This window comes from Podarcis vaucheri (assembly GCF_965113315.1).
Source record: "Podarcis vaucheri genome assembly, chromosome: 7".
NCBI lineage: Eukaryota > Metazoa > Chordata > Lepidosauria > Squamata > Lacertidae > Podarcis > Podarcis vaucheri.
In genome coordinates this window covers 19,498,971-19,519,652 of record NC_138765.1, presented here as the reverse complement: position 1 = coordinate 19,519,652, position 20,682 = coordinate 19,498,971, and the positions used below count along the sequence as shown (strand labels likewise).

Sequence of the window (20,682 nt, the reverse complement as noted above, 5' to 3'; positions counted from 1 at the left end):
CTGATTTCCTTAAGAATGGAGAGGTTTGATCTTCTTGCAGTCCATGGGACTCTCAAGAGTCTCCTCCAGCACCATAATTCAAAAGCATCAATTCTTTGGCGATCAGCCTTCTTTATGGTCCAGCTCTCATTTCTATACATCACTACTGGGAAAAGCATTATCTACATTACTCACATGCAAATTCTTCCTGAGTTCATTTCTTGCATTTTAATCAGACCTGAATGTGACAGAAGGTTCAGCTAGATGACCTATTTATTCATCCTGATATGCTTGCAAAAGAGATTAGCTTAAAATTATTATTACTATGTCCAGTCTTTATTGAGCACCCATTCATCCAGCCTTGATCTTAAATTTGTTTGTGGGGTGTTTATATGCTTTTGGTCATCAGTTCTTCACCTCCCACGTGTCAGTGCATTTTCCTCCATTCATAACAACAAACGTCAAGGTTGTATCCAACCAAACTGACCGATTGAAACTAATGGGTCTACACTGGTAGGTGTCAGCATCGCCCTTGAGCCAGTGCCACGGACTGGACTCATCCACTTCAGCCCTGACTGGGCCAGGCAAGCTGGGGTAGCACTTCCAGAGACCACCTTCTACACAGGAACAGGTCAAAGTGCTGTGGACTCACAGCTTAGAGTTGTGAACACCGGATTCACTCCAACAAGAAGACAGTCATCGCACAGCAGAGTATAGCAGAGTACAGCAGAGCATAAACAACTCGGAGAGCAGCTCTGTAGAATATCTTCTTTATTCTATCTACAATGATAATACAACTATATACAGAGCTATATGAGGTCTAAGCAAAATGAATGCTGAACTGCACTGAGTGTCTGCAGCTGCTCTTAGCAGCAACCTTATCTATACACACAATCTCTAACACTCAGTCTCTCTCTCTCTCCGACACACTAACTGACTCTTTGATGTTAGGCTGGAGTGGAATAAGTAGAGAGCAGAACACAGCCCCCTCCTCTCTGGAAAATCACCAGGCTCATCAGCAGATTCTTGGATATGGGAGGGGTGAAATCTCCTCAGTAGGTTGGCATTAGATTTAACTCTCTGTCTCCGTCTCTCTCTTTCTCTCTTTAAAGTAGGACCCCTCCTTCTGCTTTCTAGATGAGCAAACATCCAAGAGAGGGCAGCAGGAACTAGTGAGCTAGCTCTATACCTTTTGCTGTTCTAGTCACCCTCTATAACATATCTTTAGGATACAGGAGCATATAAGTATTGTTATTAAAAAAAATAAAAAAATATGAACCCAATTAAATATATATATATAAATATAGTCTACTACTTCTACAACAACAACAACAACAACAACAACAACAACAACAACAATAAATTATTTATACCCCGCCCATCTGGCTGAGTTTCCCCAGCCACTCTGGGCGGCTCCCAATCAGTGATACAAACAGTACAGCGTTACATATTAAAAACTTCCCTGAACAGGGCTGCCTTAAGATGTCTTCTGAATGTCAGGTAATTATTTATCTCTTTGACATCTGATGGGAGGGTGTTCCACAGGGTGGGCGCCACTACCGGGAAGGCCCTCTGCCTGGTTCCCTGTAATCTCACTTCTCGCAGTGAGGGAACCGCCATAAGGCCCTCGGCGCTGGATCTCAGTGTCCGGGCTGAACGATGGGGGTGGAGACGCTCCTTTATAATAAGTTATATATTTATAGACTGCCCATCTGACTGGGTTGCTACAGGTACTTTGGGGGGCTTCCAACAAATGACAACACGGTAAGACATCAGACATTATAAATAAATAAAATGTGAAAACATTTTTTTTAAAAAAAAACAATTATAAATTGAAAAAATAGTTTACAACAGCAACACTTAAATACAATCAGTTCCACTTGATCCTTGACCCCAGCCCTGTAGCCATCTGGAATATTTAATGTACAAGCAACTTTATATCTTAATGCATTTTTTAAAAATAGCTCTTTGTGCCATGATTGCCATGGCCGTCTACACAGGGGAGACAGGAGGAAAAGCCTCTTATGGCTTTTCTTTTGGCTTGGGCTGGGCCACCTTTCCTCTCTTCCTTATAACTGGTGAGTATGTGTCAAATGGGAAATGCTGAAATGTGTGTCTTTATTTAAAGTTTTGCTTTCGCATGGAGTTGGCAGCTGCATTTTTTCATTACAGAACAGTCTGGGGCTGAGCTACACATTTAGCATCATGTGGTCGTGTCCCTGGCAGCAGGCCACTTTGGCCGCGGACAGAGGCTCATATATTGATCAGTTTCCTGCTGTGACATGCTGTACACAGAATACCACTATCAGCAAAAGAGGTAGAGGGTGGAACGTGAACCAATCCCCTGGGTGTGCTTCTTTACTGCAAGCATGGATTACTTCTGGATTTTTTTGGCCTTGAAAAGCATTCAGAAATGTCACTCTCCCTTCATACCAACACTCTGAATGAATCAGGTTTCCCCAGATTCAGCTCGAAGGACAGAAAAAGCATCTGAATCAAGTATGACCTGAGTGTGTCAGTAGGATTTCCAGACTAGTGAAATGCATTTGTGCCAAACTTCTGCAATTCGTAATTCATTAGCCTCATTCCTTACAAAGTCTCCCAGAGACTTTGGCTGAGTACAAATGATATTATATTCTAGAATGAATGGAGACAGAGCACTTGTTTTATTCACAGACAATCTGCATCTAGAGAATCTAGATATATTGTTTGGTCCCGAAAAGCACTCCAGAAGTAAATGCTCTTTGCAGATTGATTTTGCATTATCCCACAATACGTATGAAAACCTATGAAAACAGATGGAGCCTGGCAAGAGGAGTCCCTTGTAGAAGTCTCAAAATGCACAAACAATGTAGTTCTGTGGGAGAGAACTGGGCTTTGAGGATCAGGGCATGATTCCCCTGATGAGAAAGGAAGGTAATGCTGGGATCAGTGATCTGGATATCTCAGATAGTGTTTTATTCCCGCTGGCTATGCTCTCACCAGCCCTTTTTCTCTCCTGATAGGTGGGCTGGCTTTCCATATGAATGCCGCTTGAACATAGTGAGGAAAAGATTGTGCTGCATTTTCAGATGAGCTATGTTGATGTTACAGACACAGACACCATCTGCACTGGGACAAGTTGAGCCTGGAGGAAATGACTATACATTCGTGATGAAACTGATAACAATAGCAATAACAATAGCAATAGCGTTAAGGAATAACAAATTCACAGCACATTGGAATCCGTTAACTGACTACTGAACTAGCCAACTTAGTGTCCTACAAACGCTGTTGTGTTATATATTAGGGTTGCCATATCTTCAAAACCAAACGAGAGAACATAAGTTTGTTTGTTTATTTATTTATTATTTTAAATTAAATTAAATCAGGGAGGGTGGGCTCTGTGAAACTGCTTAGCAGAGCAGTTAAAGGAGCCCCCAGTCTGGCACTGGTTTGCCTGCAAGCGGGGGAAGCACTGGGGCTGGCTCAGCTGGGGATTGGGAGCTCTGCCGTGCCCCAGCTGAACCACGCAAAGGAGCCCTGACGCCCCTCCTGCTCTGAGGCATGCCGCTTCCGCTTGCCGGGCACAGCTGTTCATGCTCCTGGAAGGCAGTTCCCGAGCACATGTGTGCTTTGTCTAAAACCAAAAAACCCTGGACATTTTGGCAATTAAGAAAAAATCCCCCCAGATGATGTTTTCACCCTTTAAATACCAGATATGCTCTGGAAAAACTGGACGTATGGCAACCCTAGTTACAACTCCCATCATCCTTGTTCGTTGGCCATTGACGAGGCTAGCTGGGGCAGAATGGAGCTGGAGTTCACCAACATCTGGAGAGCAAACAGATAGGCTACTCCCAGTTCTGAAAGAAACCTTTTTCATTCCCCTAAACTGTGACATCTTTAAAACATTTCTTTTTAGAGGTTACAAAATATTTACAGTATAGTATTGACCTAACACATGCTAGTATTACGAGTTAAGAATGATGCTAAGCAATATTATTATTCATTCAGTTAATGTAAGGAACGAGAAAGACAGGTATCTTGTATGAATCAAACAGAAAGGAATTATCTATGGATTACATTGTTTTGAGTTTTGGCCTTCAAATTTTGTATAGTTTTTATGTGCAATTGGCTATTGTTATTCTTCTGTTTGTCTCACATCTTGTGGTTTTAATAGAGAATATTTTTAACACAAGCACACAGATTCCCAAGCCAAAAAAGGCAACCTCATTACAAAGACAGAAATATGCCTTTGGATTTACAGGCAACCTTCCATTTACGCATGTTCAAGGCATACACGACTGTTCATGCACGCATCACCGTGAACCCAGAAGTGGCATGGAAGGTGAGGGGAATGGCCCTAAAAGAGCATGGAAATGACAACAACGTTGCGAAAACAGTGTCTCCCAATCCCAGGAGCCTTTGCACTGAACCTTGAGTCCTGTAGAGAATTTGAGTTTGAGAAAGGATGGTTGGAGAGTGTGATTGTGGTGGACTTTAAAGGGGCTTTCAAGGCTTTCCAGAGGTTTAGATAGTGTTTGCAGGCTTTTCCAATGGTGTTCCCAATATACATGATTTCACTTCAGCGCATGGTGCCTCAGAACATCATCCCTGCATAGGTGGGGAATTGCCTGTAGAACCAGGAGACCAAGAAGATTCCACCTAAACATTAGGAAGAACTTCCTGACAGTAAGAGCTGTTCGACAGTGGAATTTGCTGCCAAGGAGTGTGGTGGAGTCTCCTACTTTGGAGGTCTTTAAGCAGAGGCTTGACAACCATATGTCAGGAGTGCTCTGATGGTGTTTCCTGCTTGGCAGGGGGTTGGACTCGATGGCCCTTGTGGTCTCTTCCAACTCTATGATTCTATGATTCTATGATTCTAAGTTCTGTACCCAGCAGACATCCTTGAAAACTCAGCTGGTGCAACACAACTGTTCTATCTATCATCTCACATGCAAGTTCTTCCTGAATTCATTTCTGGCATTTTAATCAGACCTGAATGTGACTGACAACCTGTTTATTCATCCTGTTATGTTTGCAAAAAATAAAAAGGTTAGGAGGAGTTTAGACTATGTCCAGTCTTTATTGAGCATCCATTCTGATTTGCTTGTGGAGCAGTTATACAAATATCACTCATCCTGTCTTCATCCTGATCTGCTTGTCAGGTGTTTACTTGACTTCTCATTCTTTCTTCACAAATACACATACAAACTACTTGTCAATCCACCCCATCACCTCTCTAACCACAAATAGTCTAAATTCTAGCCACCTAAATCAGAGTAGACCCATTGAAATTAATGAGTAGGACTAGAATTGAATGGCACCTTCTGTTTCATTCTGAAAAGTGGATTTGTTGTGCCAGGGCGACAGAGCACTTTAATCTACTTTATTTGTGCAAACATAAAGTTGCAGCATGTCCATTAACCTCTCCTGCAAAACTGACAATCCGGAGGCATCCTGAGTGAGTGTTCTAAATTTAACACCAGTGAAACATACAACTATCTGGAAAAACAAACAGGCCACATTGACATTAACAATTTTGTATAGAGAGGGGTTGTTTTTTTTTTAAATGAAATGCTGTATCTTTCCCTGTGTGAAAAGATACCAGTACTTTCAGAGTTTGAGGAGATGCTATTGAAGGGACTTTGCATAACTGAGTGATCGGCAATAAAATGGCTGCTCTTATTCAACATTTACAGAAATGAAGCAATGCATGTCTGGGACAAATACATATACAGTCATACCTTTGTTTTTGAACAGCTTAGTTCTCGAATCTTTTGACTCCTGAAGGCCGCAAACCCGGAAGTGAGTGTTCCAGTTTGTGAACTATTATTGGAAGCTGGACGTCCAATGTGGCTTCCACAGCTTCTGATCAGAAGCCATGCTTTGGTTTCCGAATATTTTGGAAGTCGAATGGACTTCTGTATCAAATTCCGTTCGACTTCCAAGGTACGACTGTATATTTAAATTTCACGTATTCTCATGAAGTCTGAAGTGGCATTGATGGACCAGGACAGCTCTCTGAAGATGTTGACCCATTGTGTGGCAACTGTGGATGCAGATTTGTCAAAGGGAGTGTCTCCATAACTCACGCTTGGCATAACTTCTATAAGCCGTGCATTCATTGTAGTGGGACTAACCTAGTGGAACTCCCTCCAAACCAAGATTACAAAAGCAACCTCCTCCCTGCACTTGAGATGCATGACTAAAGCTTTCTTGTTCCAGCAGGCATTTCAAGGTAGTGGTTCATGTATGATGTATATTGTATTGTTTGTTTTTCCTGTTTCCTGCAGGTTTTTGGTTTTCTTAATGCACACGGCTTACAAATGTATATGATTAAGTCCTAAAGAAATGCCTTAATAAAAATAAAATAACATTGTGATATAAATAACTTCAGTACAGGTTCTTATAAACATAGTACAAAATTTGTCCCAGGACTCCCCTCCCTAATGTTATGAGACTGAGGGACACTTGGAGGGGACGCCATAAGCAGAGCCTCGTTGTTGTTTAGTCGTGTCCGACTCTTTGTGACCCCATGGACCAGAGCACACCAGGCTCTCCTGTCTTCCACTGCTTCCCGCAGCTTGGTCAAACTCATGCTGGTAGCTTCGAGAACAGTGTCCAGCCATCTCGTCCTCTGTCGTCCCCTTCTCCTTGTGCCCTCAATCTTTCCCAACATCAGGGTCTTTTCCAGGGACTCTTCTCTCCTCATGAGGTGGCCAAAGTATTGGGGCCTCAACTTCAGGATCTGTCCTTCCAGTGAGCACTCAGGGCTGATTTCCTTCAGAATGGATAGGTTTGATCTTCTTGCAGTCCATGGGACTCTCAAGTGTCTCCTCCAGCACCATAATTCAAAAGCATCAATTCTTTGGCGATCAGCCTTCTTTATGGTCCAGCTCTCACTTCCATACAACACTACTGGGAAAACGGAAGCTTTAACTATACGGACCTTTGTTGGCAAGGTGATGTCTCTGCTTTTTAAGATGCTGTCTAGGTTTGTCATTGCTTTTCTCCCAAGAAGCAGGCGTCTTTTAATTTCGTGACTGCTGTCACCATCTGCAGTGAAGAGCCTCATTACTTTGGCAAAAACAACAATTTAGCAATCAGGTGGTGGCAGAGGTGTGAGAGGCTTCTCTGATCATCGGCAATGGGGATTCATCCCAACTCAGCTGAACATAGAGGCTACGATGAGGAACACACCTGAGCAGGCTGGGGAGCCTCAAGCTTGTGGGCCAAACATGGACCATGAGGCATCCCATCTGGTCCACTGCTTCCACTTCCTGGCCCTCTGCATGCAATTATACCTGGTGGTGGAGAGGGGGAGAATCATTAATACCCTGTCTTCCTCCTGTGTATTTCATAGTGGTTTGATCTTCAGCTGCAGCCCTGGAAGCCAACTCCTAAGGGCTGTGGGGTCTTTGGGCCCCCAGTAAATTATTTGAGGTGGTTGGGAGACCCCAAAGTTGATGGCCATTGCCATTCAAATGGTGTGTGCGCACTGCGTCATGCAGAAGAAGAAGAAGAAGAGTTTGGATTTGATATCCCGCTTTATCACTACCCGAAGGAGTCTCAAAGCGGCTAACATTCTCCTTTCCCTTCCTCCCCCACAACAAACACTCTGTGGGGTGAGTGGGGCTGAGAGACTTCAAAGAAGTGTGACTGGCCTAAGGTCACCCAGCAGCTGCATGTGGAGGAGCGGAGACGCGAACCTGGTTCCCCAGATTACAAGACTACCGCTCTTAACCACTACGGGGCTTGCCTGCTCTCCCCCCCCCTCAATATTTTACTCAAGTTGGCACCCCCGGCTACAGCTGTAGATGTCTGCAGATGTAGCAGCTGCTATTAAAGCTATGGGAGGATGCGCCCATAGAACAGGTGGGGAGTCTGAAATGATCCTCACACCTGAGCAAAAAGCGTACTGATCCACTGTACAAGCCAGCTCAACCATTCAGAGAAGAAACAAAGCGAATCGACATGGACTTTTAAAAGGGTAAAAGAGTATTGGGAAATGATCCATAATGAATTGAAAAAAAAAATGTTTAAAAGTACTTTCCCAAAAAAATCAGAGTCCTTTCTGTTGGGGATGATTCAGACTGTAATTCCCAGGTGTCAAAAAAAGGTTATTTTTGTATGCTACTACTGCGGCCTGGGTTTTGTTAGCCCAAAAATGGGAAAAGGAAAGAGGTCGCAACCAAAGAAGAATGGCAACTCAAGCTGACAGAATATGCGCAACACGCAGACTTAACAGATAGAATAAGAGAACAAGAAGAACATAGGTTTAGAGAAGGCTAAAAATGTTTGTCGAATATATGGGAAATAATTGTGTACAGCTGAAAACGCTGGCAGCATTAAAATAAATTCAACAGTGTAAATAAGCTTTGATGGATGCAATAGTGGAACACTGAATGGTACAGTTTTTGTAAAAGATACAGGGATTTGTAATATGTAAAATGAACCATGGAAAGAGATATTTTTAATGAGTATTTTAAACTGTAAAACACAAAATTTTAATAAAAATTAGATACAAGAAGGAAGCAAATGAACAAAAAGCTTGGTGGAGAGAGATGGGGGCCTTTCACAGAAGGGCTGTGCCCTCGGAGAGGAGGAGCTGATACTGCCCATCCCTGTTAAAATACAAATCCCATGGGTGGTGGAGTCAGAGCATGTCTGGCACTTGTTGCAGAGTGCTGACTTCACCTGAAGAAAAGAGGAGCCGATTCTGAGCCAGGTGAGATGAAACATCTCTAGATTTATGCTGGAGGGAAAGGGAATCCCCCCCCTCCCTCAAGCTGGTTAGCTAATTTGGATACTAGTGAGAGGGACTAAAATCTGTTGCTTTGCACTAGTGTCATGCAGTGAAGTACTAAACAGACACACACACAGTCAAGTTCTTAGTTCTAATTTCTATTATGCTTATTTTGTTGAGAAGTATGTTCGGTCCACATTTTAAAGTTAACGAGTCCTGGACTTATATGCAGATTGGAACACGGGTGTCAAGTGGATTAGAGCCATCCTTGAATTTTGTGGTGCAGTTCCAGTTCAGATAGGCATGTCTCAAATGAGCTAAAAAGCATACAGAATGCATATTTGGTTATGGGAGAGGACGGATATAGAAATGTGTATTTTAGGGCAAAGTGCATACAATTTTGATGCAAAATTTTGATGCTTTTTTGTTACAACACTAAACAGGGAGGGATGGATCTCTAAGTGCATGTGAAACTGGAATGCAGTGGAAATAATAATAATAATAATAATAATAATAATAATAATAATAATAAACAAACAAACAAACATAGCTGGAATACTACAGTAGTCAGAAGCAGCGTCTTGGCAGGAAATGTCTGGGAAAATCCTGTCGTATGGCAACCAATGTCGGACGTCAGGATTTTGGTGATTTCCCATGTGAATAGCTCAAAAAAATATTTATTTTTGAGATTTTGCCAAAAAGTTCAGCAACTTTGCCCCCCCCCAAAAAAAGCAGCTCTGGATTTTCACTTTTTGAAATATGTCAGCCCTACACTTGCCCTTCTTCTGATAGAAAATGCTCGGGAGATGGACAACAAATGGAGGGTTAAGGGGGTCATTTGAGGTTAGTGACAAATGTTCTTCTTTTCCATATAGAATAAGAGAACAAGAAGAGCATATGTTCAGAGAAGATGGGAAAATGTTTATTGAATATATGGGAAATAACTGTACAGCTGAAAACGTGGGCAGCATTTAGATAAATTCAGGAGTGTAAATAAGTTATGATGGATGTAATAATGGAATACGGAATGGTATAGTCTCTGTAAAATATGCAGGGATTGATGATATGTAAAACGAACCATGGGAAGAGAAGAAGGGAAGTCACTGATATCTTAAGGATGTAAACATTAGTACTTTAAATTGTAAAACAGAAAATTTAATAAAAATTAGAGAGATGTCCCTATTTTCATCTGGGGAAGGTTGGAGGGAATGCAAGTGACGAAGAATAACATGAATATCTCCTTTCCGCAGGTTCATCATCCTTATTTCTCGCCTCTGTTACATAGCTGAGCATTCTCGCAATGAATGTCCTACAGTTTAGCACTGTGGCTTGCGCTTTCATCAGCCTCCTGTTCCTCCTCATTGCCCTGGGCTCAGATTACTGGTTGCAAAACAGTGTTTCCAACAATGGCCTGTGGGTAGGTTGTAATTCCAAAGGTGGCTGTCGTTCATTTGGGATGGATGTGCCAGGTAAGAACTTCTCTGTCTTCAGCTCTGAGTACTGTTGTTGAGTGTGAGAATTGAGTATGCCTCTGGGAGCGAAATCAAACCACTGCATTAGCAACACCGACGTGATCTCCCCAGGGTGCAAGCCTGAGCAGTGTTTATGGAGGTCCTGGGGTGCTCAGGTGAGAAGACTGTACTCTTGGACTTGCTGGTGTGGTCCAAAGGAAAGCAGAGTACCAGCTTAGCTGCAGAAGTTGCTGGAAGGAGACACATAAGGTGTCATCCAACAGTCTTAGGGACTCCACTCTGGACTTGTGTAGGGTTTACTCCCTAGCCTTTTCTTCTCCTGTAGATATCCCACAAAGCAGCAGAGGTTTCCTTCCTTCTCCTAGATGTCCTACAGATCAGGAGTGCCAACTTGGCCCTGCAACTGAGGGTGCCTGGGGTTGAGGGTGCCATGCAGCGTGCATGGCCCTGGAACCGAAATTTGTGGGTGCCCGGCCCCTTCATGGGGAATTTTGTGGGTGCTTGGGCACCCAGGGAGTTGCCACCTATGCTACAGATGTCTTCCCAGGTTGATGAGCCCCATCTGCCCCTCACTTCCATCTTCAGCATGTGCAGAAACCACCCTCTTGATCATTGGACCCACTATTGATCTCATCTGCACAATCCACCAGAGCCTCTCTTTGCACACAGGGGAAGTCCCTAGCTCACCGAGGGTCTGAGACCCATTGGCTGCCTTCACCTAGTTCAGCCAGCCAGTCAAAGTCATTCCTGGGAAGTGGCCATTGCCACATGCGGACTAGGAGCCACAGGTGAGAGCTGATTGCAGGGTGGGTATACAGCCAAAATGGCGACGGAGGTAGCAGCCTAGCCAGAACCTCCTGCCCTCAATTAAGCTTTTAATTAGGTTTTAGCCATTTTCAGACCCTATGTTTATATTTTGAGTTGTCGTTTTGTTTTCTTTGCTTTTAGCCTACTGGTTTATTGTTTTATTGTTTCATTACCTATTGTTTTATGGCTCAACTCAATTTAGCGTAACAAGGAACACTAAAGAAGATAGATTGCAGCCTTTGCGACTAACGCACAGTTTTCATCCATTGAACATAAGACCTGGCCTTGACCTGATAGAATGCTTCTAATTATCTGGAATGCCTGCTAGAAGGAAAAAATGAGGCATTAAGAGCCAAAACAGCATAATTGGGACTCACAATTCCGCCAACGCAGAGAAGAGGCGGAAAGCAAACACCTTCATTCCTAGCTCAGAAACAGAGCAAACTGTCCTGGGGGAACCCTCCCCCAGTCTAAGAAGGAAGGAGATGATCCGACCCCCCCCCCCTTTCATGGAGGGAAGGAGATGATCTGACCCAGAAAACAGGAGTAGGAGGGATTCCCCCTATCCCAAATGCTGACCCACCCATGTCTTTAGAACAAGACAATAGAGGAACTTGTTTCCAGCAGATTCCAGATTTATACCCTTACCAAGAGATTTGCATGATGTCGGCAGAAACTGTGGTCTTAGTTCTTCAAAGACTGAATGAAATTTTCACCAAAATAGCTAATATAGAGGAATACTTGGATAAATGTCCTCCCTCTATAAATGCCCAAAGGGCTAAAAGGAGGATTAGATACAACTATGCCAGTGACCTGTCAATACGAGTCACAGATAAAATAAGGCCTTGCCAAGTCCTCCAAGCAAACCAGATAATGCTTGAGATTCATCGAAATGAGTACAGGTGGATGAATCGTAGGTTAATTACAGTATCCTTATCTCAGCTTTTGAACTGCCATTACCAAAAAGTCGATCTGAAAAAATTACATTTCCTGCCCAGCATAAGAAACATCACACGCCTGTTTATGACTTTTAGAACTCCAGCTCTTCCATCTCGACTTATAGAGATGAAAAACATCTTATGGCGGTCTCACCCAGTAAGGGTTTTCAAGGATGAGACAGTGAGGCAGCTAGTCCCTGGCAGAGAACCAAAGCAAACACCGATAAGGGAAGCTAAATTAAACAATAGAAACACTACCTGCAAGAAGGAGGAAGATAAACCCGTGAGTTCAGAATTAGAAGAACTGAAGCGGAGATTATTGAGTATAAAGACAGAGATCTCAATTCAAAACATAAGGACATTAGAGCCCGGAACACAATATCGAAATATGCCCAATAGCCCTTCATCTCGAAGAAAGACACCTGTGCAATTTCCTGATCTTGTCCCAAGTGATAGCGATGGAGAAGATGAACCTGGTGACCCTGACACTCTCATGGCAACAACTTCTAAAGACCTTCATGCCATGGATAGATTGCTGAAACCAAGCACCCAGGCTACACCAGAGCCTTTGCTTAATACTCCTAAAACTTACGAGAACGACCGACTTTCCCTACTGCATCTTTGGCGAGATGGCGGACGGAGTCTCTGAACATGAAGCTGGCTCTCTGCTCGCTAGTGACCCCCATTTTACAGCACATGCTTCATTAATACTCCCAAAGGCACAGAAAGAGTTAATAGCCCCCTGGCTCCCTTATGAGGGAGAGAGGGATTGACAGTTAGCAGACCAGTGTGGGGCTCCCCTCGCTACCTGGGGTGTGGCTGGATGGGTTTTACCTACCGGGGATGTTTGTCCTGCTGATTTTTCATCTCAATATTATACCTTTTCAATTCGGGAGACTTGGCCCAGGGATGTTATGTTAGTGAGGGTATATCATTCCTTTATAGGGGAGGCTAGCGTGGGGTCTGGGATTGCCACCGTCGAAGGACAAGGGAGGAACGGTGGTGGGGGTAGATATTATCGGCGAAGGGTTTTGAGATGCGTTGATGCTTGAACCCCTTCTAATCTACGCCCCATCCCAAGGGACATGGGTAGGGTGAGCAGGGATTACCCACCTCCATCATTGGTGCTGTGCAATGCCAGGTCCATAGGCAATAAAACCACCACCTTGCGAGACTTCCTTATCTTGAAGAGGGTTGACCTGGTTTGTGTGACGGAGACCTGGGTGCGCGAAGGCGAAGTAGTCACCTTGCATGAGATGACACCTCCAGGTTTCTCCATCCTCCACCAATCGCGGACTGTTTGTAGCATTGTTAATCTGGGAGGATTGCTCTTTCAGGGCTCTGCCATCACCATCAGTCTCCGGCATTGAATGTGTTGGCCTAGTGTGGGGCACCAAGGAGAGCTTGGCTGTTTTATTATTATCATTATTTATTATTAGAAGTGGACAGACTATCCCAAAAAGAGCACAGTGTGTCTGCCACTGGAGGGTCTAGCCCTCCCACAACACTCAATGCATTCTGCTAGAAGTACTCAATGTATGGTATTCAAAACAGGAAGAAACTTTCATGGTTCTTCAACTGCCTGAGAGCCCAGTGTAACTATAGTTAAGACCTTTACTCTTTCTCTCTCTGTATGCTGGTACCAATATCTTGGTAAAGTTTATGTCAGTACCGCCATAAAATGGATGCTATGGGCAACAACAAAAGAACTGTTGACAGTAGTCTGTACTGAATGAGTCCTATTGTTCAATCCCATTGATATATTTAACCGTCTTTCTTTCTTTCTCTTCCTTCCTTCCTGAAAGATTACTACCATGCTACCCGAGCCTTCATGTTCTTCGGGATGATTGCTGGAGCCGTCTCTTGCCTTACGCTTATTGGCAAATTTTTTGACTTTCAATGTGGCTCCCTCTCCAAGACCAAGACCGCAGCTGTAGCCAGCCTTGTTGCAGGTAACCTGGGCATCATAACCATCTGATTCCACAGTCAGTTCAAGCTCCTCAAACCCCAGAACTCAGATGTATATACCTCACAAACTATTATTAGTGGAACTAAGTTATACTCAGAGTTGTTGCTGTTGTTGTTTAGTCATTTAGTCGTGTCCGACTCTTCGTGACCCCGTGGACCAGAGCACGCCCAGGCACTTCTGTCTTCCACTGCCTCCCACAGTTTGGTCAAACTCATGCTGGTAGCTTCAAGAATACGGTCCAGCTATCTTGTCCTCTGTCGTCCCCTTCTCCTTGTGCCCTCCATCTTTCCCAACATCAGGGTCTTTTGCAGGGAGACTTCTCTTCTCATGAGGTGGCCAAAGTATTGGAGCCTCAGCTTCAGGATCTGTCCTTCCAGTGAGCACTCAGGGCTGATTTCCTTAAGAATTTGTAGGTTTGATCTTCTTGCAGTCCATGGGACTCTCAAGAGTCTCCTCCATGGACAAAGACAACAGGCATATGCTCAGAGTAGACCCACTCAAATTGATGGATCTGGTTAAAAGGTGCAATGCAACCCCAGCCCTTTCCATCCCTGGTTTAGGAGTTACAAAAGAGAAGTGGGAGTACAAAGGGCTTTCAAAGCCTCCCCAGAGCAACTGCTTTCCACTTGCTATGTTGGAGTTGGAAATCAGCCATGTGGGTTGGCTTCAAAAGGCACACTGCAAGGAGAAGTGGCTTCCATTGAATGAAAACCACATCCCCCTTCTTGAGTATAGCATGCTTCTAAGACTTTCCCCTTTTAACCTCATGCTGCCACAACCAAGCGGGATGAAGAATTTGCCTGGGAAGAGGAACAGCACAGGAAGGTGGCCACTAGCTGTGCTGACCAGCCTGGTTCTCTGGGTCCTGGGAGAATAAACCACTGGGCTGGCAGGCAGAGGAGGGCAGCAGAGCAGGGCAGTGGCTGCCACCTGTTCCGGCTGTCCCTCTACATCTCACCTGGGCCACCCACCCACCACTTCTCAACACACTGTACATTACATCGCCACCTGTCTGTGTTCAAGTGAACTGCAGAGTGATGGCACACTTATCTTTTTATTGCATGTTACACATATAAAGACAGTTAAACAACGGCATATGAAAACAATTTGAAAAATAACAACCGTAAATATAAAAATCTGTTTAAAACAACAGCATCTGCATATCGATCCATTCAGATCCAGTACAGATACCAGCTGAGATAAAGATTTTAGTAGGCTTGTTGAAAGAGGAACATCTTTACCAGGCACTAAAAAGACAAGAGAGAAGGTGCTTGAGGATATGTAGTGGGAGGGACTTCCAAGGGTCACCACACCAAAGGCCCAATTTTGACATAATGTGGAACGAACCTGGGGCCTACAGGATGCCGTCTCCTGCAGAACGCAGTGGTCAGCATGCAAAGTAGGGGGTGAGTTAATCCTTTAAACATGCTGGTTCCTAACTGCTTAGGACTTTGTACACCAATAACCGCACCCTGAACCTACCCTGGCAGTTAATTGGCAGCCAGTGCACATCTTTCAGCAGCAGCATAATTTGATGATGATGTTTGGCTTTGGTGAGCAACTGAGCCTCTTCATTTTGTACAAGCTGAATTTTCCTGGTCATCTTCCAGGATTTGATTTATACATAATCTAATATCCTAATGCATTTCCCCCCCTTAATAGCTCTTTGCGTCATGATTGCCATGGCCACCTTCACAGGGCAGACAGAAGGAAAAGGCTCTTACGGATGGTCTTTTGGCTTGGGCTGGGCCTCCTTTCCTCTCTTCCTTATGACTGGTGAGTATTTGTCGAATGGGAAATGCTGAAAATGTATGTCTTCCTTCAAGGTTTACCTTCGCTCAGAGTTCCCAGCTGCATTCTTTCATTACAGAACAGTCTGGGGCTGATTTACACGTTTAGCATCACCATGTAGTCGTGCCCCTGGCAGCGTGCCACATTGGCTGTGGGTAGAGGTTCACATATTGGACAGTTTCCGGGTGTGACATGCCATACACTTGATTCCACTCTCAGCAAAAGAGGAAGAGGGCGGAATGTGAACCAATCCCCTGGGCGTGCTGCTTTTCTGAAAGCATGGATTACTTCTGTATGTTTTGCATTGAAAACCATTCAGAAATGTCATTCTCCCTTCTTACCTACCCTCTGAAGGAATCAGGTTCCCCCAGATTCAGCTTGAAGGGCAGGAAAAACATCTGAATCAAGTTTGACCTGAGTATGTAGACAGGACTTCCAGACTACAGAAGTGCATTTGTACAAAACTTCAGCAAATTGGAATTCATTGGCCTTATTCCTTACAAACTCCTCCAGAGACTTTAGCTGTATATTCATTATTCTAGAATGAATAGATACCGAGTACTTTCCCCACCCTCTATGAAGTACACAGACAATCTAGATCTATTTTTTTCAGCCGGTAAACCATTCCTTGATAAACTATTTTCATTCCAAAAATAGCAGCTCATTGCATATTGATTTTGCCTTACCCCACAGTGCATCCCTTTGAAAACTTATAAAAACAGATGTAGGTGGGGTGGGGAGGAGCATCTACTTCTGCCCAATGACTTATAAGTGAACCAAGGAGAATATCTGCATAAGGCAGCTTCTTATGATCAAAGTCAACACTGTCTGAGTGTTTCCAGGATCATGTGTGTTCAGGGTGGACGTCTTTGCTAATGGCTTTGCCATCCTTTCCTTCCGTAGTGTGGGAGAGCAGAAACGGAATTGGGATCCTCAAGTGGACTTCTGGCTGATATGTCACATGAAATCGTAGAATCTTAGAGTTGGAAAAGACCCCAAGGGTCGTCTAGTCCAGCCCCCTGCTATGCAGGAAACTCAGCTAGAGCATCCATGACAGATGGCCACCCAACCTCTGTTTAAAAACCTCCAAGGAAGGAGAGTCTACCACCTCTTGTGGGAGTCTGTTCCACTGCCAAACAGCTCTTACTGTTAAATGTTTTTCTGAATGTTTAGTTGGAATCTCCTTACTTGAAGCCACTGGTTTGAGTCATACCCTCCAGTGCAGGAGAAATCAAGCATGATCCCTCCTCCACGTGACAGCCCTTAAGATATTTGAGGATGGCTATCATATCTCCTCTTAGTCTCCCCTTTAACAGGCTAAATATACTCAGCTCCTCATAAGGCTTAGTTTCCAGACCCTTGATCATCCTGGTTGCCCTCCTCTGCACACATTCCAGCTTGTCAACATCCTTCTTAAATTGTGGTGCCCAGAACTGGACACAGTGTTCCAAGTGTGCTCTGACCAAGGCACAATAGAGTGGTACTATTACTTCCCTTAATCAGGACACTATACTTCTGTTGATGCAGCCCTAGAATAACGTAAGCTTTTTTTGCTGCTGCATCACACTGTCGACTCCTTTAAGCTTGTCATCTACTAAGACCCCTAGATCCCTTTCACATGTACTGCTAGTAAGCCAGGTGTCCCCCATCCTATACTTGTGCATCTGCTTCTTCCTGCCTAAGTGCAGAACCTTACACTTGTCCTTATTGAAATTCATTTTGTTAGCTTGCGCCCAGTTCTCCAATCTGCTAAGGTCATTTTGAATTCTGATTATGTCCTCTGCAGCATTAGCTGCCCCTCCCAGTTTGGTGTCAATGGCTCAGGGAGGGACGTCTTGGCTTCAACATATGCATTTTATGATCAAATTCATTTAGAAATGTATACATTGAACTAATACATGTCGTGAATACATTTTAATATGTTTTTTGCATAATTTAAATAAACATTTTACATACTAATGTGAGAATGGGGTGTAACAGGCCAGAACTAGGCTGATCCACCTATCCCCAGACACCTCCATTTCTGCCTAGGACTTGTCCCTTGCAAAAGTCTCAAAATGTGCAAAGAATGTAGTTCTGTGGAAGAAAATACCGTATTGGCCTGAATATAAGCCGCACCCGCAAATAAGCCGCACCTTTAAAATTCAAGGGGGCGGGGAGGAGGAAAAAAGACAATACCCAAATATAAGTTGCTCCCTTAAAATTCCGCAGGCACTCACATCCATAAATGGCACATGTAGAAGAAAATCCTATGGGTACTAGAGAGGACCCGCAAGTGGGTTAAACACTGTAGCACCGTAAATGCAAATTTAAAAAATCAATACTGCACTGTAAGATATGGGGAAAGCGATAAATGACATTAGAATTAATTGCACAACAGTCTCAAATTGGCAGCAAAATAATTTTTTTTGTTCCAATTTACTGTATGTCTGTTTCAGCAATGATTTCATGAAAGCCAATTTTGTAAGGTCCCGAATTTAAGCCTCACTTTAACTTTTCCAGTTGGAATTTGGGAAAAAAGTGCAGCTTATATTCGGGCCAATACGGTATATGTCTGTCTGTTAGAATGGCAGGGGTCTGAGGATCAGAGCATGTTCCCATCTTTGAGCAAGAGAAGTAATCTTGGGGTCAATGATCAGGATATCTTGGGTGATGTTTTATTCTCCTCTGCCGATTGCCCGATTCAGCTCCTTCTCTCTCCTGACAGGTGCGCTGGCTTTCCTCTTGGATGGGTCAGCATGAGCATGAGGGAAAGACTCTGCTACCACTTCAGAGGACACCTGGAGTTATGTTGATCACGTGGGATGCAAACACAGCCTGCACCAAGACAGCTGGACCTGGAGGAAATAACTATACTTTCATGACGAAACTGATGCATTATATAATAGCAATAGGGTTAAGAAACAGCAATGTAGTCCCTTCACCACAAATTGGAATCTATTAACTCAGTACTGTGGAACAGAGCTACCAACAGAAGACACAACTCCCAGCATCCCATACCACTGGCCTTTCTGACTTAGGAGAGCAAAAGACAGGCTAACTTTGGTTTAGAAGGAAATCATTCCTTCCCCAAATAGTGGCATTCATTTTTTAAAAAAGAGATTAAAGAGTATATACAGGATATTGTTTGCTTAGCATATGCAACTATTATTAATGAAGAATAGTGATGAATAGTAGTCAGTGGCTGGGTTAAAGATAAGGAATGAATAGACCAGACATCTTCTCTGCATCCAGAAGAAAGGAATAGCCTATGGCTATGCAGTAAATCATATGCTTTGCCTTCACATTTTGTATGAGCACATGACCTTTGTGATTCACCTGTTTTTCTCCTATATCTTGTGGTTTTAATGATGAATAATATATTTAAAATGAACCCCAAGATTCCCATGCCTAAAAGGCAGCCTGCATATGACGACAGAAACACGGCTTCCGATTCAGAATCAGGTCAAGTTCTGCAGCCAGAAGACAGTCCTGCAAAGTCATAAAAAGCAATTGAACCTCCCTCTTCTCTGTCTCTTGATAGGCCTTCCTCTGTCTGTCTCTCAAACATGCAAGTTCTCTGAGAAAAATGGTTTTTCTTGCCAAGCTCCTTCGGGGCATTTTAATTAGACCTGAGTGTGACTTTTTCTTTAACAGAATGTTCCCCTAGACAACCTACTTTTTGAGCCTTCATCCAGGTGTGTTTGCAAAAAATGGGTTAGGCAAAGGTTAGACTATGTCTGGTCTTTATTGAGCCTCCATTCTGATTTGGTTGTGGGACAGTCATGCAACAATCAGCATTCATCCTGCCTTCATCACTGTTGGATGTTTATACGTCTTCCCGTTAATCACTTCTCCACACAACACAAACACACCACTTGTTAATGCATCCCCCCCCCCGGTCAACCTAAGGGTTGTAGCCAACTAATTTCTAATCAGAGTAGACCCATGACCTAGGTTAGTCACAGCCATTAATTTCAGTGGATCTACACTAAAGGAGTAGCATCGACTAGAACTCTCTGTTTCTGTCAAGTGGTTACATATCTTTAATATTACAATATTTATTCCAATAGTCTTTAAATTTCTTCCAGTCTTCTTGATGTTCCTCTTCTTTCTGGTCGCGGATTCTCCCGGTGAAAGAAACAATTAGGCCTAGGATTAAAATGGAATTAAATTTATAAATAAGAAAATGTACGTTAAGGAAAGCTATGTAACATGAATAGGACTGTGATATGGTCTTTTGAAACACTGATATTGGAAACTGCTACATATAATTACTAAGAAATTCGGATGGAAGCGATTCGAGGAAGTCAAATACTATGTTTATGAAGATGGATGGTACTTAATTTTACTAAATTAAGTGGTAATATGTTGTATGTATCTTTTTTCTTTTTTCCCCTTTTTCTTTTATTTTTTGTTTGTTTTTATTATTGTTAATCTTTCATTTCTTTACTGTGTTTATCTACTGAAAATAATAAATATTATTTGAAAACAAAAGAACTCTCTGTTTCTGTTTTTAAAGTGAATTTGTAGTGTCAGGGCTACCAAGCACTTTCATCCACTTCATTTGCGCAAACTTACATTCACAGCCTGTACTTGACTCCTTCCCACAAAACAGGGACAATCTGGAGGCATTCCAACTGAGCACTGTTAAATTTACCTCCAGTGAAACTATTCGGAAAAAGAAATATGCGACCCTGAACCATGTTGACATTACCAATCTTACAAAAAGAGATTCTAAAATAAAATAAAATGCTTTATTTTTCTCTCAGTGACTGCTGTGTGCAAAATCTCCCCCTCCCCACAATAAAATGAACATCCATTTATGGACGCTTCAAAACTGAGTGAAAAGGCGATAAAATGGCAAATACCATTCAATATATACTTATGTAAAGTGATGCATGTCGGGGGAAGAAAACCTTAATTTCACACATATGCTCATGAGGTTCACTGAAGTGGCAGGGATGCACCAGGAATGAGACCTTGGGTTGGTAGTGGATAGCTCAACGAAGATGT

At 43.2% G+C, this 20,682-nt stretch overlaps 1 protein-coding gene across 1 annotated transcript; it reads left to right on the top strand.

The window, feature by feature from the left end:
- The first annotated feature begins 8,626 nt into the window (after positions 1-8,626).
- Positions 8,627-20,126, top strand: LOC309537336 (lens fiber membrane intrinsic protein-like). Its single transcript, XM_082232195.1, has 5 exons — positions 8,627-8,692; positions 9,961-10,179; positions 13,733-13,879; positions 15,559-15,672; positions 18,395-20,126. Exons 2-5 carry the CDS (start codon positions 10,011-10,013, stop codon positions 18,427-18,429), a joined length of 465 nt encoding a protein of 154 aa, XP_082088321.1. The 5' UTR covers positions 8,627-8,692; positions 9,961-10,010; the 3' UTR covers positions 18,430-20,126.
- Positions 20,127-20,682: the final 556 nt, after the last annotated feature.